The sequence below is a fragment of the Diorhabda sublineata genome, chromosome 6 (assembly GCF_026230105.1).
Source record: "Diorhabda sublineata isolate icDioSubl1.1 chromosome 6, icDioSubl1.1, whole genome shotgun sequence".
Taxonomy (NCBI): Eukaryota; Metazoa; Arthropoda; class Insecta; order Coleoptera; family Chrysomelidae; genus Diorhabda; species Diorhabda sublineata.
In genome coordinates this window covers 26,480,594-26,507,456 of record NC_079479.1, presented here as the reverse complement: position 1 = coordinate 26,507,456, position 26,863 = coordinate 26,480,594, and the positions used below count along the sequence as shown (strand labels likewise).

The following is a 26,863-nucleotide window of genomic DNA, read 5'->3' as shown; positions in this document are numbered from 1 at the left end:
TGTTGTGGGATTATGGATATGTTAACGGTGTATTTATAAAAAAACCAAATACGCGTTATCAATTATTTTATTTCTATTAGAATTTCGGAAGTATCTCCTTACATTGTTTAGGATTGGAGAGAATTAATGCTAGTACAAAAATATATTTTGGGTTTGTATTATCGATTTTATATTTAAACTTATACCTGGTTTGATGACCTGTAGCTCGGAAATCTTTTTTTTTCTTTATTTGAGTAAACATAAAAGAGAAGGATTTTTGTCTTCAATATGCACACAATTGTTATATATTTATAAAATTTCCTTTTTCTTTCCCAACTATCAAACACTGTTGGTTACAAACTATATAGCAAAATATATCTGCATTGCGACTTTTAATAATAACTTCATTTTATTACTTTTTATCTAACATATATATTAGTCAAATTATTATCTGCGAATTACTTGAAAATGTTGCAGCTGCAGCTGCCACTGATTATTGTGTCTTTTGGCAAGTTTTCAAATAGAAAGCTTAGCGAAGGGTAGATCGTGGGGAATTCGACCTATTTTCGTTGGTTGTTTTTAAAACTATAGATCGCAGAATTAAGGCTCCATTCTATCCTGTTATTCCCCAACATTTCTGTCAGGAGATTCTAGGACGAAAAACTATGTTTGTATACAATTTAGTAAATTGGGGCACCGAACAACATTAGAGTTGACTGAACTGAAGTTATTTTGATCAAAACGTAACATTAGATGAAAGATAAAAAAATATATCTGTTTCTCTAACAAAATTCTATGTTTTCTTTAAAGTATATAGTGAATTTATCAAACAAAATTAGATGTTTACGATTATATTGGTAATTATTTTTCGAATTAATTACTGTGTTCGATGGACTTTTATTTCATTGTTATAAACTATTAATATATTCTCTTCCTTCTTGTGAATCTGTTTTCTTGATTTTGATGTATATAAGTTAAGGATTCGTGGGAATTAGTGAAAATACACATTAATGAACTAGATCTCTGCTGCGTCTACGGATTCGTATATCCGTAAATAAATCGAAACTAGTTGAACGGATTTCCAAGTATTTTTAACAGATAGATTTTAAGGAAGATTTCGATGTATGATAACAACAAAGCTTCAATCCAATAGTGGCGATTAATATATTTGAACGTTTGCAAAGAATTAATCAAATTATAATGAGAGAATATAATCTCATAATAATAAGTTTTGCTACAAAAAGGAAATCTGTTAATACTTTTATCAATAAATTTTCTTTCATATACTTTACAAAAACAAAATAGACATTTCAACTAAGAAGCCCATCAATTTCTCTAATAGACAAATATTATAACTATCCAATAATCATTAGGTTTTTTGTTATGAAAAATTAATTAGGGACACGCAGTTCATTTTGATATTTTTTTAAAAGTATATTGACTGGAATTTCTTTGAATTGATTTTAATAATTGATCAGTATAATAAATTCACAATGCACATCATTCCATCCAAACTATCCATTAAATTGAATTAAATATTAGAAAGAAAATAAACTCTAAATTCAATTAAAAAACTTAGATTGTTCCAGCTTTAAAGTAAGTTGAAAAGTTAGATGTGGTCTTAAGATTTTAACACCAATCACTTCGATTTTGTTTTATTTTTGGTTTTATTGACAAAAAAGTCCCTAAAAGTGGATGAAAACCCCTTATATTACTTCGCCTGACTTTATAACCCTCAATAGTTTCCAAATCTATCGGAATTAAGATAGAAAATAATTCGAAAACAGGAATTTTGTTAAGTTAGGTAAGTAGGTGCTGAACTTCATATTTTGTGATCGGATCGATGGTAATAGATGACAAAAGATAATAATGAGGTAAAAATCCAAAATATATTGTTGTGTTATTGTCCTCCTGTTGTATTTATTAATATTTAGTGTGTAGAAACTTTCTAATATTTCACGCTTATTGTGACTCATACAAACTTCTTCTAACTTCCTCTTCATCATCGATCTGTTGTATTTATATAGATCTGAATTAATGAATCGCCTGTCAGATTTGCGTTACCCTTTCACATATATTATAAAAAAACAATGGAACCGGAGAATAGGAGTATAATTCACAGAAATTGACGCCCCTTGCGATCACTTGATGTATTATTTGTTAGTGTCAATTCAGAAGAACGAACGTAGGGGAATTGGTTAATAGTCTGGGTGATTTCTTCAATTTCTTTCGTATTTTATACGAGGATGGTACCAGAAATACCTGGCCTGGCCTAAAGATGGCGCTAGTTGCTTGAAAAAAAAACACTGTATTAGAAAGTACATAATCTATACAGTTTATGTTTTAAGTTTGAAGACGCCACGTTGTTTATTATTTGTTTTGCAGCCATCAATAGTGAATATTTTCGTGAATTTGTAAACATGCAAGCAATTGTCATCGTTATGTGATGCAATATTTTTATTTGAAAGGCATCAGTTCAACCAAAATAAAAGCTGAACTAGATTCTACTCTGGGAGAGACTGCTCCTTCAGTATCAACGGTAAAGTATTGGATAGCAGAGTTTAAACGAGGCTGTACGGTATGGGATGATCGAAGACTGAAAGTGCGCAAGCTAGCGGACATTGTAGGCATTTCAAAAAGTGAGGTACTTCGTATATTAACTGAAAATTTGGACGCTAAAAGGCTGTGCGCAAGATCAATGCCGCGTTTGCTCGCAATGGAGGATAGGACATGGCGTCGGTTTTTTTGTATGCGTCGATTATTTTGAGAAAAAAATATTAATGGCGAGTATTATACGAATTTATTGCAACGTTTGAACAAAGAAAACAATAAAAAACGGTCGCATTAGGCTAAGAAGAAAATGTTTTTTTATTAAGACAATGCACCAGCTCACATATCCGTTATGGCAATGGACAAAATTAATAAATTGCACTCTATTCGCCAGATTTAGCCCGGTCGGATTATTTTCTGTTCTCAGACTTGAAAAAATGTCTTAGTGGTGGAAGGTTTTCCAACAATGAGTATGTGATGTTCACAATTAATGGCTATTTTGAGTGTATCAAACTTATTGATCATCACTGGGAAAAGTGTATGGAGCTGAAAAGAGATAAAAATAAAAATATTTATGTCCAACATTTTTGTGCTTTTTTTTGTTGGGCCAGGAACTTCTAAGACCATCGGATCATAAATTTAAACTAGAATCGAAAGTATCCCAAGATATATCAGCCAAGTACTTTCTTCATCGCTTTGGCGAAGTTTATAGGTCAAAGGAATGGTGATCCTGTAGGATACTGTAGCTTAATAAGATATCTACCTTACATCAAAGTATACATACAATTTTGATTTCTTTAGATATGTTTCTATGTACTCATCGATTATAGTTAACGTTTAGAATTTTTGGATTGATGTTTCCTAGCCTATATCTATTTGGGCAAAATAGAAAAAAAGGCAACCCTTAGGGAATTAGATCCTTAATGTTTCTTTGTCACTTTTGCCGGAAAATGGAGAAAATTCGTTCTCGAAAATCGTCGTAATTGACGCTGGTTGACAGCCCTGAATTAATAAGAATAACGTCGAGTGCGATGATAAAGTTGTTTTGTTTCGCATTTCAGTGTAAACACGAATGCAATTTTACTTAATTTTGTCATTTGAAACGATGCTCGGAATAAGTGTTGTAGAATTTAGATACGCGCGGATTTGAATCACGTTCTACGTTATTTTTATTTTTAAAATGTATTGTGATTTTTTTAAAAACCAGTTTACGTACTATCAATTCAAAATCTACTTGGAGAAACTATTTCTCAATCACAATTCCCAAACGAAAATCAACGAACATCTTTAATTTTTTGCCCAATTCCGCTTGTTCCTTTTTTCCAATTAATCTGAGCATTTGATCTGAGTTAGCGCTTTCTCGGAAAGTAATAAAAATTTCGTGGAAATATGTGACATTTCCACACGTAATTAACGTCTCAATCATCTACCAGACCGGCCTAGACGCTTGGATGTATCAGCCACACGTAAAATCGATTAGCGATTAGCAGTTGTGTTTTTGTCGTCGAAAAGTTACAACACTGTTGGCAAATGCAAGTTTAATTACCGTATAGTACAAAATACATTCGTAAGGACCCAGTAGCGTAGATAAGAGATATCATTAACTTTTCTCGTATATATTAAATCAACGATAATATAAAAAATACAAAATCAAAGTTCTTGAACTTCAATTCATATCTTATTCTTTGAAAAAACTAATCAAATGAAATGATTCTTGTATTTAAAGAAGCTTTGAAGAGTTGTACCAACTTCCAAATTTACGCCCTTGAGAAAGGCCCGCTTATGCTGAATTTAATTGGAACAATAAACGGATGCAAATTATTAGATTACAGTAGTTTTTAATTACTAGTTAATTGTAGCTACATAACCCTAACTTTCCCGTTTTACGAGTCTCAATTAAACTGCACATTAGCTCGGTGTAATATATCGATGTTTAAATTGAAAAAGATATTTAAAAATCAAATATTAGTTCGTACATTTTGGTAGAAAAGTGTTAAAGGAAAAACAAACATCTTGGTAATAATGAAAAACTAATAATAGACAAACAGAATGTATCAGACCCATACTAACCTATGCCGCAGAAACAAGGGCAGACACAACACAAACAAAGAGAAAAATGAGAACAGCAGAGATGAAGATATTACGAACAATAAAGGGTACCACACTCCACGATAGAATACCCAACACAAATACCTTAAGAGAACTGGGAGTACAAGATGTCGTTAGATGGGTAAGAGCAAGACGCCGACAATGGAGAGACCATGTAGAACGAATGGCTCCAGAACGGATTGCCAAATGGGCCAAAACACAGAAACCAGACACAAGACGCCCAATCGGTAGGCCTCCAAAACGCTGGTACGATAGCTGGACATCGGCGTCACAAGAGGGCAGATGACAGACCTGACAGGACCTCGTCCTACTACAAGAAGAAGAAGAAGAAACAGAATGATATATTGATATGAAAATCCATAGTATTACATACATTACCCACAACATGGAAAGAACAATCTGTAGATTTGATTATTTTTTTTTGTGTTTATTGTTATATGAGAAGAACTATCCGATCTGTAAAATAAACTGTTAGTATTCTATAGTTTGGTTTCTACGGGAGAATATAACCATAAAATATTTTATTTATATAGAATATTGCTAATAAATAACAGTTATCTGTTTCTGTGATATGAAAAATGCGATCGTTTAAATAAATTTTCCATTTCCCTTCTAACGAAACTAGTTTCTATTATCTACGATTTTGTTCCATTTTAGCACCATAAATGGCGCATTTAACAGGATGAAACGACTAGGGAAATAATAAAAATTAGATAGTTGGAAGCGTAGCTATTTGGAATACCGAATGAGATAGCAGTGCTAGAAAATTTAATAGATAGTTTATTACAATTTCGCTTACTGCATAATACGCAATCAACTGCAGGTGAATTGTTAATTTTGATGACTATCGCATAAAAAATTGTAATATACAGTTACTGGAAAAGAATAGAAAAAATAAATTCTTGTTTTTTATCCCCCCGCGCAATTTTAAATCATTTTTATATAGCAGTCAAATATATCAAATAGCAACCACTCGAAAAAGAGTTACTGTAATTAAGTATTCAAATTGATGCCCATTATGATTAGTGCAGTAACGGCAACGTTTCTCAACGGAGAGGCAGGTCCGGAGAAGCAATTGGGAGGTCACGAAGAGAGCGTGGACCTCTTGCAAAGAGGTGGTCCATGAGAAGGCCTCACAGAAAAAATACACAGAGTGTCAGGTCAAATGACCGTGCGGGTCACTCAACGAATCCTCGTCTGTCCATCGATTCTCCAAAATGAACAATAGCATACATCCGATCACATAACGCCTAGTATGGCGAATCTCCATCCTGCATGAAATGACTGTTGGATAGTTGCTCATTGCCCATGTAAACCTTCGAGCAGTTCCAGATAACTTTGTCCTATCACCTGACCCTCAAAATAGTACGGACGGGTTTAATCCTTCTTTAATGAAGAGGATTCTGGTCTGTCCAGTACACGCATTTATGCCGATTGACCATATCGTTCAACTTGAAGACGACCACAAAATAGACTGCTAGAATTGCGGATCATCTTGACTACATCCGAGGTATCATTCGCAAAATTCCAATCTGCGTTCGGAATCATTTTCGTGAAGTGCATGGAGGAGACGTGGACGAAAAAATCGATAGTGCTTGTGTTTAGAGCACTCATCGGTAAGAACGATAGCATATTTGAAGTTTTCCTGACGTCAGAGCCACTGTTTCCATATTTTCTTTAGTTGTTAGAGATACCAATCGTCTAAAACGCGGCGCGTCGTCAACAAAGCCCTACACTTTTGTTCGATTTGGTAGCCGCGAGTTCGGATATTGTGGCTGAAATTTTTTTTTAGCGTGAACTTGTAACGGTTATTTATTCTGAAAGCACGTCTACTCGACGGGCACGTGTTATCACGACAGATACACAACTGTCTGAAGCTCGAACATGCTTCGATTCAATCTTTTTCGACAGCGTTGCCAGATTTATGAGTGTTGCGGACTTATGCCGATTTTTCGAAAGGGTTGCCTGACTCTGTATATCATTATAACCGCATTTCCAAACAATTAATTCGAGTGAACACGAACGACTCAAGAAATCGTTCCATACTTAACTGCCTCTTATTAATTGCTCACTTCATTATTCAGGAGATTTGTGGCTTTGAATTTTATTTTCGGTCTGGACTTGGGAAGAAAGTTAAATCGTCTGCGGAACATACGATGTAGACAGAGGGAATGGAAAAGACAGATGAATGAAATTGGTAATGTGTGCGGAAATTCAATTTATTACATTACTATGGAATTTCGGATGGTTTATTCACTTAGCAAATTAGTTTCATGGCCTATTTATTAAAACAGAAATCCGTTGAAAAGGTTTCCAAGCATATAACAAAGTTACAATTGATACTACTTGGTGGGTCGTACTACAATCCTTCAGAATTGTTAAAATCAACTAGAATCCATGAGGTGATTCGAATTTGTGCCAAGTACACAGTAATTAAATCACCAAATCATTTGATGGATAATTTTGTGGTTACATAGGTAAAATATATTATTAGTATCAGTTTTAGATGGAAATTGATATGTTTTGTGAATAAATGATTCTTCTTAGAAAATGGTTCGTACAATTTTTATCTTACTTAGTACTAATCCAAAAAAAAATATTAAATATTGATCAGGAAAGGAGGAAAGATAAATTTTGTCATTAACTTTTTATAGTGGGAGTTTCGAGGGCGAAATCATAATATTTTCGCCAAACAAATGTCTAACCGTAACTGGCTATGAAATCATGCCCAACAGGATGATAAATTGAAAAAGATTAGTTTGGGTGTGGGGGCCCAGAATCATAATATGAAAGTCTGGACAAAACACCAAGAATTTTTCAAGCTGCAATTTATGCAATTGAAAAATGTACCAAGTTCAGGAACTATCTCAAACAAGAGATCATTATCTTGTCCGATAGCCAAGCAGCCATTAGAGGTCTAAGCTCTAGTATCATAAAATCCAACCCCATTTTTTATAGTCTAAACAAGCTAGACAAAAAAATTAAGTTACTCTAAAATAGATTCCGGGACACACCGAAATGAAGGGAAATTTAATATCTGATAAGATAAACCCTCCATGGGACCTGAACCATTCTGTGATATCAGCTACAGAACAATGGAAAAAGCATTGGAAAAGAGGGTATATAGGGGAGAAACCAATTATTGGGACAACCTACCGGAACTGAGACAGGCAAAGACTCTCCCGGGAAACTATAACCAGAGAAGATCTACTGCATGTGTCAACCAAAGTAAGAACAAGCTACGAATACTAACAGGAGTCCTACCGGGGGACTGTCGCCTTATTAGAGACCTTAAGACGCTAGATTCAGCAGATCTCGAAGTGTGAAACACTACGGAACTCCATCTGGGAGATTACGGAATAGAAGACGAAGATCTCTTGCAGTTACAGACATCCCATATTCTGGACATTCTAAAAGGAGTGGGATTAACAGATCCGCTGTAAACACTGGGTTCTCCAGTATCGCAGAAAGAAAGTTGGACGCACTAAATCCTTCGAGTCACAGCGGATATGGTACCCCATTATCTACATATATACATACATACATACATACATACATACATACAACCCGTCAGTATTGATTAGAAAATTACATTGGAATAAATTAAAGAAATTCTGAATTTTATTCAGGATTACCCGAGATACCTTTCTTATCGATTACACTCAAGCCCTACAAAAGACGACAGTATATTAGGAGTTAAATTTCCCGCGAAATTCACTATGAGTGGTATTAATTACCTTAATTATAATATAAACTTTCTAATAAGTAAGCAAACTTTGATACCTCGCAGTAACGTGAAACGCACCCCATAACTTCATTCTAAAAGGACCTTCAAAGGGACCGATCATATCCTGAAGGGAGAGAAAATGACAAATATAAATGTCTCATTAAGAAAATAACTGTGCGGTTTATAAAAGAAATATGTATTAGAAATCGTATACAGTATGATTTATATTTAATGTAAAATTCGTTATAATTTTTTTTCTATCTGCTAACGTTCAACTACAACGCAATCTATTGATAATTAATGTCGAAGTTGTAAATCATTACGTTAGTCAAAATTTCACGCAACTTTATTTATTGCGTCATAATGGAGTTGAATTATTCTAGATGCGTGTATGTCACAACCGAAAAATTTTCAGGAAAACGTGCTACTAAACAAAAAGAAAATAGTATAGAAAATCAACACAATTTGTGTGATAGAGAAATAATATATTAGATTCGTAGTTACACAGAAAAAAATAATAAATTGTTCGACGAGAACCTTATCTTATGTCACTTTCAAATAAACAACAAAATTCAAACAATTATCGTTTAAAAAGTCCATTTGCCACATATTTCAATCAAAATTTTTGCTATTTCTGCATATTTACAGTGACAATAACTAGAGATCATTTGAAACATCTACGAGTTCGAAATTTCTATTCGCCAACATCGATAATTATACTTTAAGAGAAAGAGAATTGACTATTTCTGTGTCTCAAACGGTAAACTAATAAGAGATATGATAATACGTGACTCTATGCCAAGTTGTACACGTATCAATGAAAGGACACAATTAAAACCATTCCAACTCAAGCCCTAAAGATGGAATATACTATATCAGGGTCTTGAAATGATATTTTCGAACCGCCAACAACAAAATCCGTTACAATAAAAATTCTTCTGTTCTCTCAGTGTACTTCGCGTGTTTCACAAAACCCCATTATAATTTTATTAGTGGAAGTCTGTAGCATACTGGTTCCGTAGGTAAATGTAAAATTTTCAGTTCAATCAAAAATGATTTATAAAATATCATGGTTAAACGTGACACTGTATTTATTGTATGCGCATGTCTACAGAAGGATTATAAAATATCTTAACGACATTAATTGGTGAAGGTAAAAAAAGAACAAAAAACCAAGAAAACACAATAAAATGTATGTCCAAATTCCTAGGTTTTCAGAGTCAACCCACAAGAGGACTCCGCATTTCATGAGCAAGTTATAGAGAAGGCGAAGGACCACTCGGATTAGATCTTTCTTCCCAAAGAAGGTTGGAACGAGTTTACCCGAGACAACGAAACACACACACACACAATAAGACGTCTTGACCAAGAAGCCAAGAGTGTATAGCTAACTCTTAACAAAAAGATAAGACTTCCCGGAATCTCCCATATAACTTAGGGAAGAGGAAGGATTCTAAGCGCGAAATTGAGATGCGAATGAGGATGAGGACCTGTCGAAATGACAGGGGGTTGGTGGAATGTCCTTTTTCGCACCCATCCGTCAATTTATTCGGGGGTGGTTGCTTGGTGGGACGGGTTTTCTCACGAAAACGTGTGTATGTATCGGTAAAGGAGGATACTATAAACAGACTTTAAATACAGATGTAGGTTTTAATTTAGTTGTTCTGGTCGGTATACCTAGAAATTGGATTTAGTCATCTGTTAATTTCTTATAAAATTTTTAATAATATTCCGTGATATATTTTTTCGATTTATGTGTTTCAAGCGTTGTATCTCCCTGTATATAAAGAAGAATCTTCATTTATAGATGTATTGTAAGCGCTAGAAATTAATCTATATTTTTAGATGATTCTTTTGCTGTATCATTTCAAGTTGTCAGCGCAGGTACTAAAGAGAAAGAGAAATGCTTTATTGTCAAAAAATTGTTAGAATATGTAGAAAAAAGCTAAAAAACAAACATAAAAATAACCAAATAAAGATTTGATTTCAATTGGTAACTGATTGTGCATTTTTTAGCATTGTAAACTATTGAGCCCTTAACTAATTCTGAACGTGGAGTAGGTAGGTAAAGGTCGTGGAACGCTCTTTCTGAAATTGGAGAAGCGTGCTTACGAATTAAGCAAACGGATTCAAAGATGAATAATGAAAAAAGAGTCAGAATTTTAAATCATTTAAAGAAGTCCCTGCTGTCTACTCCGAGTTAATATCCAACAGCTCTCTTTTGGAGTTTGAATATTCGCTCAAATTGAGTCGCACCACACGTACCCCAGAAGGGAAGGCCATATCGGAGATGCGACTCAATAAGTGCATAAGAAGGTTGATAAGTTTAATTCTTTGGAAACTGATCTCAGCGCTAAACAGTAGGAACTTAATTTTTTAGATAAGGCGGCAATATATAATTCCCATTTCAAGTAATCGTACACAATGAGCCCTAAGAATTTTACAGATTCAACGACGTCGATGGTGGTGTTATTTAATAAAAAAGTTTGCAATGTATTTGTATATGATAAAACTTTGGTTTTAGAAACGTTCAGATTGTTGCTCCAAGAGAAAGTAGTGTCGTCTGCAAATAAACATATTTTAACACTGGTGAACTCCGCCTAGGGTGGTTAATGGGTGGATTGAGTAGCCCATTGACTATCACTGCCGGTCCCAAGCCCGGATAAAGGAGGAGGGTTAAGGGGTAAGGCCAGCAACCTGCCCCTCGTAAAAAAACGCTCACAGAACTGTCACATTAGCCTCGGAAACTGGACGGAGCATTGACGACGACACGGCACGAAAACGGAAAAAACGAGTATGGAAAGAAAACATAGTAAGACTCGGAAGTTGGAACATTACATCATGGAGCAACAAAGACTATGAGGTGGTCTTAGAAATAGAGAAAAACAAAATAGATTTCTGCGCACTTTCAGAGACCAAGAAGAAAGGCAATGGCAGTCAAAGGTATCAAAACTACATACTGTTTTATAGTGGAGTCGACAAGAACTTGCGAGCACGGGAGGAGTAGGGTTACTAGTGAATAAAAAATTTGAAAAAGATATTAAGGAAGTACAGTATATAAGTCATAGCATCATACAGATAACAGTAGAGCTGGCCAACGAAAGAACACACCTACTAAGTATATAAGCACCGGATGTAAGCAAACCGAAAGAAGAAAGGGAAGCTTTTTTTGATGCCTTGCAAGCTACGTTAGACAAAATACCCAGTAAAGACAAAGTGTTTATTATGGGCGACTTTATCTCAAGAATTGGAAACACAGTTATCCCAGGAATCATGCATAGTTTCAACGAAGAAGCAGTGAATGATAACGAAGATATATTGATAGATGTATGCGCCCTCAACGAATTACGTATCAACAACACATATTTTAATCATAAGGAAGGAATCCTTAGGAGAAAGAACAATAGACACGAATAGAACACACAATAAACCCTGGTTCACTCTAGAAATTAAGGAACTGGCAAATGAAAAAAAGAAAGCGAACATAAAATACATTACCAATAGAACACAAGAAGAATACGAAGTCTATAAAAGAGTGAGAAATAGAACAACCAACACAATAAAAGAACTGAAAAAAACATACTGGGAAAATTTCTCAGTGGAAATGGAACATGATTTGTACGGAGGCCAGAAAAAAATATGGAACATGATACGAAAAAGGAAGAAACCAATCAACGAGGAGGTAGTGATAAATGTTATAAATCAGGAAACATGGGCAGCACATTATGAGATCCTATATGATAACAACGGAAGCAGGGACGAAGAAGAAGTCGCAAACCCGCCATCCCCAAACGAACAGGAAGAAACCATCACATTAGAAGAAGTACAAACAACCATAAAGAAACTAAAGAATAGAAAATCACCAGGTACAGACAATATCACAAATGAACTACTGAAGAACGGGGGCCCAGAAATCGAAAAAGAATTAATAAAACTGTACAATAAAATAGAAAGAACTGGAGTAATACCCGAAGAATGGAGAACTAGTATAACTATACCTATATACAAGAAAGGTTTAAAATCAGATCCGAAGAATTACAGAGGCATAACGCTACTTAGTAGTGTGTTAAAGTTATTTACCAAGATACTTGCAAATAAGATAACTGCTAAGGTAGGCATCTCAGAAGAGCAACAAGGCTTCCACCCAAACAGATCCACTATAGACGCAATATTTATATTACGCCAGTTGATAGAGAAATCCATAGAATACAATAAACCCATGTACACATGTTTCGTAGATCTAAAGCAAGCATTCGATAGAGTAAATCTCAACGATGTAATCCACCGACTAAACCAAAAAGGCGTCAAAAAGCATTATACAAATATAGTAAGGCAACTTAACAAGAATAAAAACAGACTGTGGGCTAACAAGAGAACTCAAAGTCTCATCCGGCATAAGACAGGGATATAGCCTCAGCCCATGCCTTTTCAACGTAATAATGGACCAAATAATTGAGAGCGTAAACGAAGTTAATGCAGGATTCAAAATGAATAACCGTCGCCTGAGAATCCTTTGCTACGCAGATGACGCTATACTTATAGCTGAAAATGAAGACGATCTACAACGCCTCCTTCATAAATTTAACCTGACGGCACAGAGACTTAACATGCAAATCTCATGCGAGAAAACACAAAGCATGGTAATATCCAAAGACCCAATAAGATGCAAGTTGGTAGTAAATGAGCGCATTATAGAGCAAGTAATGAATTTCAACTACTTGGGCGTAGAAACAACGAGCAGCAGAAACATAACGGACGAGGTAGATAAGCAGATCAAGAAAGCAACTAGAATATCGGGATATTTACGGAACATTATATGGAGAAATGAATATATGAGCATAGAAAGTAAGACGCGAATCTACAAGACCTGTATCAGACCCATACTAACCTATGCCGCAGAAACAAGGGCAGACACAACACAAACAAAGAGAAAAATGAGAACAGCAGAGATGAAGATATTACGAACAATAAAGGGTACCACACTCCATGATAGAATACCCAACACAGATACCTTAAGAGAACTGGGAGTACAAGATGTCGTTAGATGGGTAAGAGCAAGACGCCGACAATGGAGAGACCATGTAGAACGAATGGCTCCAGAACGGATTGCCAAATGGGCCATAACACAGAAACCAGACACCCAATCCGTAGGCCCCCAAAACGCTGGTACGATAGCTGGACATCGGCGTCACAAGAGGACAGATGACAGACCTGACAGGACCTCGTCCTACTACAAGAAGAAGAACACTGGTGTCTAGATAGGCGATGCCATTCATTTACAGAACACATTCTATTGGTCTGCAAGAAGACATCGTCTTATCAACCCTTACAAGCTGACTTCTGTTGGTAAGGTATGACTTAAACTAGAGGTCGGCAAACTTCTTAGCCAAAGAGCCAAAATATGAACATTACAAGAATTTTAAAAAAATGGGAGCCAAATCTACATGTTTAGTTAACTTTATTACACCAAATGAAACTAAATTTAACTTTGAGTCAGTCAGATTTATTTGTTGTTGGCGTGATTACAAGTTCTCATCAATAAGACCATTTCCCAGTCTACTCTTGGTAATGTTTATGATTGAAAAAGATTGTTCGCATATATATGTAAAACCAAAAAGGGAAAGAACAGCAAACGTGAGCTTTTTCAGCTAATCGTAAGAGTCGGAATACTATTCCAAGCGTTGAAAATGATCATGTCTTCTTTTTCCAGGTCATTCAAAGCAAACCACTTGTGTTGTGAACTAATATCACATTTTTCCTTCTTCAATATCTCCACTTTAACACAAAGACATTCGTATTTAGAGAGCCATATTTCCTTATTTTAAAATCCACCTGTCAATTTCGGGATGAGAAAATTTCAACTCGGTTTTTGTAGCATTTTTGACAAATACTAAAGTTGCTTTGCTGTTTTCAAATTCCTGAAACTTGCTGGGAAATGTTTCGCTCATATTCAAAATTATGGTTCTAAAATGTTGTTTATCAATAGAGAAATTATTTTCATGGGGATTCTTCAGCTTGGTCGAAGAGTGAAACAATTTCAAAATCCTGAGCATAATGGATAATCTCTTCTCGAATGTTATTACTGCTTCTAGCATCGAAAAAATTAAGTTTCCTTTCTCTACCTATCTTTTAAAAATTACGTATAATCTCGATTTATAGACGAATTTCAATTTATCAAAATAAGATGTAATTTTGTTCTCAGCAAGTTTTTTTCAATGGAAATATTATTGCACCTTATATAGATATTTGTGCCACAGCCATACTTAAGGAGCCAAAGATCCACATGCGGCTCAGGAACCGCACTTTGTCAACCACTGATTTAAACCATGCCAGAGGTGTTCCCCTGGAACCGTAATACTGCAATTTGTTAATTAAAATCTCATGATTAACACTATCTAAAGCCTAAACCAAAAAGTTGTTGCAGTGGAATGATGGCTATTTACGCTAGATTATTAAGGAGGTAGAATATAGCATCATTTGTTCATTTTTTTGTGTACTGAGTATTTTATATTTAAACAGAAATGATATTTTCTATAGTCGTCAATTTTAAGCTAGTTATCAATTTTCCAGTAATTTTCGCTTTTCGTCAATATCATAAAGACACGTTACAACTTTTCTTCAATCTTTTACACTTAATTTAATCTTATTTAAGTATTTAATTACGTGTAAAGTTTCATCAGCATTTCCTTCGCTTTGATGAAACTCCTAACGCACTACATCAAAATTTAATTTAATTTATTCACTTGACAACTGATATATAGGCAACGAACGTGCGGGAAACATCCATAACATCTCTAGGATATTTCATATGTTTATTTTTGTGTTTTAGAAATGCTTCCTAGCATATGTAACGACAAACATCTGTTCCCGGATTCGCGAGTCATTTTCTAGACGACATATTGCAGGTAGCAGAATAGTTTCACGTGCACTATAAATATAAAAGATATTGGAATTTACTACGAGACTGTTTTATTTACGACTTTTATGGTTAATAGATGCGCTTGAAAATTTTAAACTAAAAGGCCGTTGAATAATGGAAAAATAAAAGTGTCAACATTGTTTTTACATCGTTATGATACACCATACAGTCACTTCAGAAGTATTGTGGTCTATAACTTAATTCGTGCGGTTTTTTGTTGTAAAATTTGAACGTTTATTTAAGAAAAACTTGTACAATAGTATTAATCAAAGTATTGCCTATCTGAAGCTACGACCTTTCCCCATCTTTCTGGCAAGTTGTGGATCCCATTCCAAAAGAACTGTGCCGGCTTGGCAGCCAAGAATGAATCGAGCCAATTTTTGATATCTTGCTCTGATGTGAACCGTATTCCAGTGAGGGTAGTCAGAAGGGGCAAGGTCAGGGCTATAAGGTGGATGAGGTAAAACTTCTCATCCACTGTTTTCCAAATAGTTCTAAACCGGAATAGCAACGTGGAGCGAGCGTTGTCGTGATGAAAAATTATTGCCTCGTGTCTGGTCGTATATTCCTTGCGATTTTCGGCTACTGCTCTCTTCAAACGGATTAATTGTGTTCGGTAGCGTTCTCCATTGATAGTTTCACCCTGATTTAGCAGCTCATAATACAGCACACCCTTCTGATCCCATCAAATAGAGAGCATTACCTTCGCGCCATGGATATTAGGCTTTGAAGTTGAATTGGCTGGTTTACCAGATTTCACATATGATTTTTTGCGCTTGGGGTCGTCACAAAAGATCCATTGTTCATCATCAGTAACAATCCGATGCAAAAATGACTTCCTTCTGAGGCGTTCCAGCAGCATTTCGGACATGCAAAACAGCCTTTCGACGTCTCTTAGCTTGAATTCATGCGAAACCCAATTTTCTTCCATTTGAATATATCCAGCTGCTTTTAAACGTTTTGAAATGGCTGCTTAAGTAACACCCAAAAATTCTACGAGTTCTTCTTGTGTTTGGCAACAATCTTCATCCAGTAATGCTTCCAGTTCTTCATTTTCAAACTTTTTTGGCTGCCCAGGACGTTCATCGTCTTCCATGCCAAAATCACCACTTTTGGCACGTTCTCTTAGCTAGAGCATACTCACCATAAACTTCCAACAGAATACGATGACTTTCGGTAGCACTTTTCTTCATATTAAAGTAATGAAGAAAAACTTCCCGCAAAAACACTTTATCGGGAACAAAGTAAGACATATTTGAGTGAAAAAAAATTTTTTAACGCTTCAAATGAATGACATATACTGAAAAGACGTACAATAGCAGTAGCTTTCCAAAGCATGTTCGGAATATTGGAACTATGTAATATTATACAAGTTACGCTATCTCTTATCAAACCGCACGAATTGAGTTATAGACATTGTGGTCTTTTTTGAATAATTCTAGGACTATTCTTTAGGGGATTAAACCGGAAAATTTTCAAACTGTGGTCTGAAATGATATTTTCGAGAACATTTGTGGGATTGTTTTATAGTTTTCTTATGGATCTGCCTCAACAATGAGTATCTGAGCCCAGGACATAATAGTGTTTCCTATGAGAATGTCATTATTGCAAAGAGTGTTTTGTACGGTCGCCAAAAGAATAAAGAAGACCATGTGCTGAGTCCGCTACTGTTACATTCAACATAAATACTTCATATCTGTTGTTTGTTGTGTTATATAATAAACGATCCCATCTATTTCTTCTTCAATAACGTTGAATACCACTAGATATGGATTCTATAACTGCATAATGTCGTATTTCTAACGATGACAGTGGCGAAATTTTATGTATACAAGCAACGAGCTGTTTGTGTTATTCATGAGAATCTGATGAGTTTTACTGTTGACTATGGGGTCTCTAAATGTGAATAGTGATTTCTGATCGTTTCTTAGAATCATATATACATCATATCAATTAACTGAGAGTAGTTTTCTGTTATTAATCGTTGTGTGGATATTGAAACGGAATAATTTACGGGGTTTATCATCTCAACTAATTTTTTTATACTTTGTAATAAAATCCTGGATATTGAATGTTCTGAGATCCCTTCAGCTTTGCGTGTAAAATCATGGAATACGTAACAATATTAACGAAGTCATTGGGGGCCATTATCCTAATTACAAACATGCTTCATCAATCATTCTAACGCCGAAACGTATTCATAATACAATTTCCAAAATTAAAATTGTCTTTTCAAAGAAATTATAAATTCATATCTAATATGATACACTACGGAAGCAACTGCAAAAATTTGCATAGAATACAGGTAAAAGGTAGCCTAACACCATCCAGGTTTTTTCTGAAGCATTTTATGTTTAATAAAATGCAAAAAGTAAAAGAAAGAATCATATACAGATCCAGAATATTGATTTTCTATTTAAGAGCTATAACATCAGATGTTTTTCCATTTCATATCTATTATATTTTTTAATTTGGTAAGTGCATCTCGTAAATAAATTGCAATTTTTAACTATCATAGAATAGTGCTGAACCTGTTAGCAATGTACGCACACCGTTATTTTAATTAATATTGTATGGAATGCTGTATGAAATTCATATATATTCTTATTTGTATGAAGTTTAGTTGGCATGAAATAACAAATAACTTCGCGGCCAATTTGCAAATCGTACCAGCGAAATTCTAATTCATAAAGGAATATGTCTGATACACATTGAGATATATCAAAAAGTAACTAAAACAATGGTTCCCAAACTTTTTTGATACATAACTACTTTCAAAATGTTGTTGGATCTATAGCTACGATAATTCTACCAATTTCCAAATCTCAAAAAAGTGAAGGTTAAATCTATTTATGAAAACTTGCGTTGTGGCTGAGTTTCAGCGACGAATTAACGGTTTTGGAAATGAAAAAGGTTAGCACTGAATCAAGTAAACACATTTTCAATTAAATTTGAATCGATTGTGCTGTCAGTGGATATCAAAAAAGCAAAGTTGGCCAATCGAATGAGTAACTACATACAACTTTCTTGAAATCCATAGTGAAAACTTCCCATTCCGAGTGATAAAAAAAATATATTATATATATATTTTTCTTGTGTTGTAGGTATTTATTCAAATATATAAATTATTACACTATTAAATATTATTGTTATAACAGTTGTAATTTAATCAAACTTGAACACTTATAACGTAATGTAACTCTATAGTGGTAATTACAGAAAAAATATAATTTTAATTGGAGTGATGTACTTGATGAAACGACAGCAAATTATTGATACTCAATCTGCTACTTTTATTGTTATTTTCCACAATTGTTTACAGTCCAACAGCCCACGATACTTTTTCGGTATTTCTCCCTGTAGCCAAAATTTTTGATACCCTCTTTCAAATGTCACTTTCAGCTCCTCATTAAAGCTAAGCTTAGGTAGCTCCTTTTGTAATATCACATTCTCCACTTTCGTTTCCTCAAATGGATCCATGATGGTATTTCCATCAACGGAATATCTTCGAATCTGATTTTAAAATCAAATGTTGAACGTATGTAAATGTGAAAATTCGCGGCGACCAATATTTTCTTCATAAATTTCTGCTTGATCAGGTTTTGTTTCAAATGAGGACCTCACTTTCCAGAAACTCTAAAACTGGGTCAAAAAGTAAATGAAATAATGATAAATATATATCTTTCGACAACCAGCGTACGCGGATGTATTGATATTTAGTTAGCCTAGACCAGATCCATGCATAAACAAAATATTGCGTTAAAATCGAATAATTGGAGTATCGAGCCATCATCAAGTACCTGTATTTAAAAGGGTTAAGAGGTAAGCAGATTTACGAAGATATTCTTAATACCCTTGGTGATCAATGTCCTTCGTATGCGATCGTGAAAAATTAGACTGTAAGCTTCAGAAGAGGTAAAGTTTCCATTGAAGATGATGACCGATGGGGAAGGCCAGTTTTTGTGTCAGTCCCCGAAAATATCGATGCAGTTCATGACATGATTTTATCTGACCGTCGAATTGGGCTAAAACGGATATCTGAAACACACTGAATATTTCATACGAATACGTTCATAATATAGTTCACGTCAATTTGGACATGAGAAAAATTGCTTCAAATGGATTCCCAAATGTTTGAATGTTGACCAAATGCAAAAGTTTCGTGTCCAAAAATCTGCTGGAAAATTTCTTCAGTTTTTTGGGATTACCATGGAGTAATCATGGTTGATTTTTTGGATAAGGGTAGAACAATAACTGGAGATTACTATTCGACATTACTGACCGCTCTACGGGAAAAAATTAAAGAGAAAAGACGCGGAAAGATATCCAAAGGTGTTTTGTTTTTACAGAACAACGCCCCTTTATACAAATCTCATGTTGCCATACAAAAAAAATTGATTTAGGGTTTTAATTACTAGAACACCCCCTTAATCACGAGATTTGGCTTCGCCCGACTATCATCTTTTTCCTCAACTAAAAAAAAGTTTAAAAGGATCGTAAATTTTCTTCCAACGAGGAGGTGATAAAAGCTGTGGAGGTCTGGTTTACAGAGCAAGAAGAAACATTTTTTTTAAAGGTCTAGAGACGTTACAGGTTCGCTGTAATAAATGTATCCAATTAAGAGGAGAATATATCGAGTAATAAAATATTTTGACATTGAAATTTTGTTTGGTTGTATAGTAGGCTAGGCGTTTTTATCGAACGTATTCCATGAATTATTACTTAGGTTGTGTTAACTGCATTAATCACAAATTGAAGGGATTGGTGCAATCTATCACTCAAATTTTTTCCTACTAGATGTTGTCATTGGATAACACAATGAATTGCAGTTACCTTTGGTGTAATTCTTTCACTTATAAACCTAGGTTATCGCCCGACCTTCGCAGGAGCTCGATCTGCTGTGACGTTTGTGAATGAAATCAGCCAACACTAATATCGATGCACTCTTCTTTATGAAATTCCAGAAAATAATGAGTAACGTTTATCCTTGATATTCGTATTTATATTCGAGCAAACAAAAAAATATGAATAATTGTTGGGGATACGACGGCCGTCGGCGCGGCAACGGCAAGTCTTGACGCGTTGTACTGAATATGGAATATGCAAGATTATACAAGTAACAATCGCTAGAATTCTTAGAATATTATATGCCTATATTGGTAGCCAATTTGTATGAACCCCGCTTATGATTGTGGACCATTTTTTGTCACTCCCAACTTAGACTTTTGTCCACCTGGACCACTTTGGGAATCATAGAACCAACATATCATATTTACATTGTCCCGCTAAATGTTTTATTAAATCTGAATCGCTTTTGATCATACTAAAATCGTATTCTAAATAATAACGTCGAGGTTTCAACAGTGCGTTATAGTAGATTTGGAGCTAATGGAACCGCTTATAAGTTTGGATCGGGGATTTTTTTGCCTCTACAGTAGATATACATTCGTTTCTATGTAGTTTTTCTAATTGCTAGATCGCTAGAGACTAAATATGAATCAGTTTCTTTACTACCTTTATAACACTTGTCTATTAACACTGTGTACAGTCCGAACTCATTTTCAACTTCTTCTGCACCTTTAAAACTTCCTAAATAGCAACGTGGAGTGCAGTGGCAGCTTCTGTTCAATTAGAGTAAGAAGAAATGAATTCTCGAAAAGTAATTCGAACTATTAATATTATTTTGACCTTATTTCCTGGTTTTTTTGACAGTTCATATATTCGAAGCCAGTTTTTCTAGACTACTATCAGCTATGAAAAATACTTATGTTCGATCTTCTTTCTTTTCAACGGGAATAAATGATATTTGCTGTTGTTTTTCGATTTTTCAACAATCAAATTCCACATTCTACGATCTTCTAAACACAGCTCGAAACGGAGATAGTAGAAGGCGCTTCACTGAACGTGAACTCAGGCGCCAGGTCATGGCGTCGTTCGCTGACACGACGAGACGCCGTTCGCTCCTTCAAAGGGTGCAATGAATGAGCAAGGGCCTAAAACGCGACGCGGCACTACACTTTTTATTCGTGTGCGGTTAAAAGTATATGAAACTTGTAATACACCATATACTATATTCAAATAATATTAGATAAATATAAATAGTTGCTGATAACCCACTGTATATATTTATATAAAGAAATCATTGATTGACATGAAGAGCATAAGTTTTGAATTTTATTTGAGATTATACAGAGTGTTCATGCGATAAAATTCAGGAGGTAATTGAATGAAATTGAGATATGACTTTGCTATAACAAATTTTCCTCAGCACACCTCTTTCAGAGATATTACCCTTAAAACGTGGTGACTAGAATTGAGTATTTTTCTCTATGCAACTATTGGTTTTGGAAAAATTTAAGAGAAAAATAATATTTTTAAATAAAACAAGGATTCTAAGTTTTAATTTTATTTTATAAAACCTCATCTTGAAAAAAAGTTTTGTTATAAAATAATATAAGGGTTGATAATTTCACCCCTGTATAATGTGATATGAATATAAAAAAAATACCTGTAGTTAGTCCTTTGCGAGTGCACGAAAATTACAGAATTTCAAGTTTCTATCTGCACTGAAAGAGTGATATTTTCGAAAGGTGTGGGCTGAGGACATTTTGTATAGAAAAGACCCATCTTAATTTCATACGAGCAATCACCTCATGAATTATGAAACTAGAAACACTCTGTATATAATTTGCTATAATTCGCAGGTTTTCCACCATAAAAATCAGTATCGATAGATGATATCAAATCAAAAACTTGTTTTTTGTCTTTTCTGGAAAACAAATTTATTGAGGCGCCAGCAAGGCGTCAAACTTTCATCCCCATCACCTACATAAGTTAACAAAAGACCTTAATAAATCTCAGTTGCGAAAAAAACGCCCACTGCGTCACAATTTCACCATATTTTCTAATAAAACTTTTCTCGGGAATCAATAACATTAGATTTGATTCACAGTAGTAGCATTGTCCTACTTGCAATAATTCACAGCTTCCCTTTAGACATCGTTGCCAAATTTCAAAAATATCGATAATCTTAATAAATTACAAATATATCGTTGTAACTGAATGAAGATAACAATATTTTTACCAATAAAAATGTGGAAATCAACTGTGTAGTATTTGGATTAACGCTTTTAAATTTTGAAAGCGTTTATGGAAATAGAAACGGAAAAATAGGTACTAGAAGATTAGAAGCTTCATCACATCTTCCCTTAAAATAAGTGATAAGATATATAAATTTCAAAAAATATCAATAAGAAACCGTTTGAAAATATAAATACATTTTAGTCACTTTCTGACAACCCTGTTGATTTTTAGAACGAAACTTGACCTGATAAAGGTAATAAATAAAGTGGAAAAGATATTTTTGCCCTTTTAATATTGGATCATTAATTTTCTAGAGCGATTTTTATGATTCAATTTCCATTCAGTCATAGAAAATTTGCGCGATTCTAGAGAGGTGGTTCAGCAGAAAAATCGTATCTAAAGTCACAGAATTCGTGTGACATTTTTCTCACAAACTCCATGTTTAATCAATGTAGATTGGAGCCGCGTAGCTCCGTTAATTGCCGACCGTTCCCTCGTGGGGGCACCTGATACACACGGAAGGATCAGAATATCTACGGTTCGAAACTTGAAAAGGTTACATCCTCCAATTACTCTGTCCGCGGACTTTACGGAATATACGCTGCTAATACAGAGTTTGGGCACGTAAAGGTAATAATGTCCATCATAAATAAAGACAACCGGATTGCCGTAATTAATTTTATCCATTCCCTTCGCACCCCTATTGATCCTACCCGCACAACGTTTCATAAACGTCGAGATAAACAGTACCAGGAGCGTAGTTATATAAATATAATAAAAACAACATCAAATGAAGTCAACAATGTATGTATCCTTTTCTAACAATCAGAAGATATTTTGGAGGTGTTAAAAGGTGGCAATCATTAGGTATTATACACACGGATTTAATGCAACTAGCAAAACTTGTTATTAGACGTTGAAAGAAGTGACGATGGAGTTAAGAATTTAAAATAATTGTAAAATAAAACAAAATAGTAACTAGAAGATTGCAAAAAATGTGAAAAATTCAAAGAAATGTATTGAAACAAGAAACTGAATAATCTAAGGACTTCTACTAGAATTAAACGAGACCAAAAAGAATAAACATCAAACAGTAAACCCAAACAAAAATGTAGACATCGGAATTTCCATGGAGAGGCAGAAGAAACAGTCAAAATTTTAGGAGGATGGTCCCAGAAGTACCTAGCCTGATCTAGAGATGGTGGTAGTTGCTTATTATACTAGAAACTACACAAACCATCCAGTATGAGTTCGAAGACGCCACGTTGTTTAGTATTTGTTTAGCAGCCATCAATAGTGAAGGTTTTCAGTGAATTTGTAAACATGGAAAACATTGGTCATCGTTATGTGTTACAATATTTTTATTTGAGAGGCATTAACCCAACCAATATAAAACCTGAACTAGATTCTACTCTGGGTGAGACTGCTTTTTCGTTATCAACAGTAAAATATTGGTTAGCAGACTGTAAACGAGTCCGTACGACCACCACCGCAGTGATCGACTAAATGAGATGACGACTCCAGAAATGTTGAAGCAAATCCACAAAGCGGTACTAGGGGATCGTCGATTGAAAGTGCGCAAGCTAGGAGACATAGTAAGCATTTTGAAAAGTGGTATACATCGCATATTACTAAAAATTTGGACATGAGAAAGCTGTGTGCAAGATGGGTGTTTGTTCATAATGAAACAAACATATCCTCGAGAAAATGTTTCCATCGAGTGTTTGGCAATATTTCACAAAAATAAAGCTGAATTTTTGCGCCCTTTTATAACCATGAATGAAATGTGGGTCCACCACTACACACATGAAACAAAAGAACAGTCAAAACAATAGACGAAAAGGGAGAACAGGCTCCAAAGAAGGTAAAACCGTTCCATTTGCAAGCAAGGTTATGGCGTCGGTTTTTTAGGATGCGCGGGGGATATTTTTCATTGACTATGTTGAAAAAGGGAAAACAACGTTTGAACCAAGAAATCAAGCAAAAATGGCCGTATTTGGCTGAGAAGAAAGTATTTTTTCATCAAGACAATCCACTAGCTCACACATGCGTTATTGCAATGGCCAAAACTAATTAATTACAGTTTGAATCCCTACATCATGTACCCTATTTGCCAGATTTAGTCCCCTCAGATTATTTTATGTTCCCAGACTTGAAAAAATGGCTCGGTGGTAACAATGAAGAGTTTATGTCAGCAGTTAATGGCTATTTTGAGGAGCTTGACGATTCTTATTATAAAAAGGATATCGAACAATGCTCGTAAAGTGTATGGAGCTATTTTATTCCAAAATTTTTGTTTTCTTTGTTGTCCAGGTACTTCTGGGACCATCTTCGTATAAAGAGGAAAGTCATTAGGAGCTGACAACATAAGATAGACAAAGGATTCTTAATACCAACACGTTCTTTTAGACTATGTTACATAAAATAAATTTTCGTATATTTCCTAGAGTTTATCCTCATTTTCCAGCAGAATTGGAACAATATAATTTGGTTAATAGAATCAACATTTCAAGAACTAACTTCATCCCTCTTAGCCCCACAATCTACGTTCTTGTCTTGTTCAATGTTGATTATACTAGTTGGGTCGCTTAAACAAATCAGGTAGGTTGAAACTAAAAGACCTTTCATTCCGTACTTTATGGATGTTTGATGGAATGGACGTACGGACGAAATAGAAGAGAAGTTTAATTAGCTTTTCCAGATGGAAAAGTAAATTTTCCAACATGTCAACAGGGAGTATCGGATATTGATTCATTAGTATGCAAAATTTTGCGAAAGTTATGCGTGGAAATAATATGAAAATCAACTTTGTTGATTTAGTTGTATGATTGGTATTTTCCAATTTAGAAGCATCGGTTTTGAAATTCATCTAAAATATATAGGGTGTTACGGAACGAAATAATGCTAGGTAAAAAAATTTTTAAACGACCTCTCGTTTCTGAGATATAGGCATTTAAAGTTGTCAAGGAGGCATGTTGTGTGATATTCCTCTAAACATTCGCAGAGACATGTGGTTAATGCACGATGGAGCCCCTCCCCACTTCAAAAATTATGTAAAAAATCATCTTTAAACATTTTTCTTAATAGGTTGGTTGGCCTATTTGCATGGCCACCACGATCACCTGAATTAAATACAATGGTAAACATGAGGAAATTTTTTCTATGTCACAGCATTATTTTCACGTCATATAATCATCATCATCATCATCATTAAGCCTTTTAATCCTTTGGATTATATAGTTTATCGATTGTCTTGGCTGCTTTTGTTATTATTTTCCATTCCTTTCGGTTCCGGCATTTTGCCCTCAAGTTCTCTATATTAAGTGCTCTTATGTCCTCCTCTATTTCGTTTCTCCAAGTATTTTCCGGCCTGTCTCTTCTCCTTTGTCACAAAGGGGTCTTCTGATCATTTCAATTGGTTTTCTTCTCATTATATGCTCAGCACAGTTGAGTCTTTGTGCTTTTATGTATCTCACTATATTTTCCTTCCCCAGTTCTTACTCTATTTCTTTGTTTTTCTTTGCTCTCCTTTCTCCCTCCTGTGTTGTATTTGGACCTGTTATAGTCTCTTTCTCTCTCGGTTCTTTTCAGTTCTTCTTCTTCCCTTTTGTTGCTTACTGTTGTTTCCAAACGTGATTACTGGTCTTATTAGGGTTTTGTACATTTTTATTTTTATTTGTTTGGTTATGTTTTTTATTTTTAGGAAAAGACCGATACTGTTTCAAAATTGTATTTATTAGTTCTCAGTTGGTTTGCTCCCTTTTCTGGTTTGCTCCCTTTTCTGGTTTCCCCCCTATTTTCATATATGTTGTCTTGTCTGCATTTATTTCCAGTCCGTAATTGCTTGCTTTTTCTTCTAATTTGTTGATCGTCTTTATTGATTCCCTCTGTCCATTTGCTATGATAGTTACATCATTTGGTCATCTACTAACTCCCGAATTTTTTGGATCAAATCCCTATATATTCGAAAAATAGACGAAATCTCATTTAAACTACTTGTCGTGGAAGAACATTTTTAGGACTTGTGAGTCCTTATTAATCGATTAAAGTAGTCGTTCATATAACTTAAATGTGGATAGTTTACAGAAGTGTTTCCGGACGTGTCATGCGTGCTGTATGTACTCGTATAGAAAAAATGTAACTTACCAATATTAAACAACTCCTTTTAATTGCATATACCTGGATAAAAGAAAATAAACGTCATGATTAAAATAGTGTATTAATACGAACATAACGAAAATTTCTCAATGAATAAGATACTGATTTCCTCTAAAAGGATCATGTATCTAACTCCCTCTATGAGATATAAAAACAAATTTGTGCGAAGTGTTAAAAAGTGTTTTATTTTGTAGTTTTCGTTTCCTGCTTTGTTTCTTATAACGAGATGTGACCTCGTAGCATTTGAGGATAATATGTCGTAGGTAATACCGTCTAAAATAAATCACGCAAATTGTTAACTAACGATAGAGACCTTCTCACGTTTGGGATCAACGAAA

General features: G+C 34.6%; 1 protein-coding gene across 3 annotated transcripts in view; it reads right to left on the bottom strand.

The window, feature by feature from the left end:
- Positions 1–26,863, bottom strand: part of LOC130446020 (uncharacterized) — a 240,557-nt gene that overhangs the window by 130,168 nt on the left and 83,526 nt on the right. The window contains exon 5 of one of the 3 annotated variants that reach the window (XM_056781993.1): positions 26,514–26,546. The exons of the other annotated variants lie outside the window; for them this stretch is intronic. Within the exon in view, the coding sequence (XP_056637971.1) occupies positions 26,514–26,546 (33 nt within the window). The remainder of the gene's footprint in view (positions 1–26,513; positions 26,547–26,863) is intronic. 3 annotated transcript variants of the gene reach the window in all.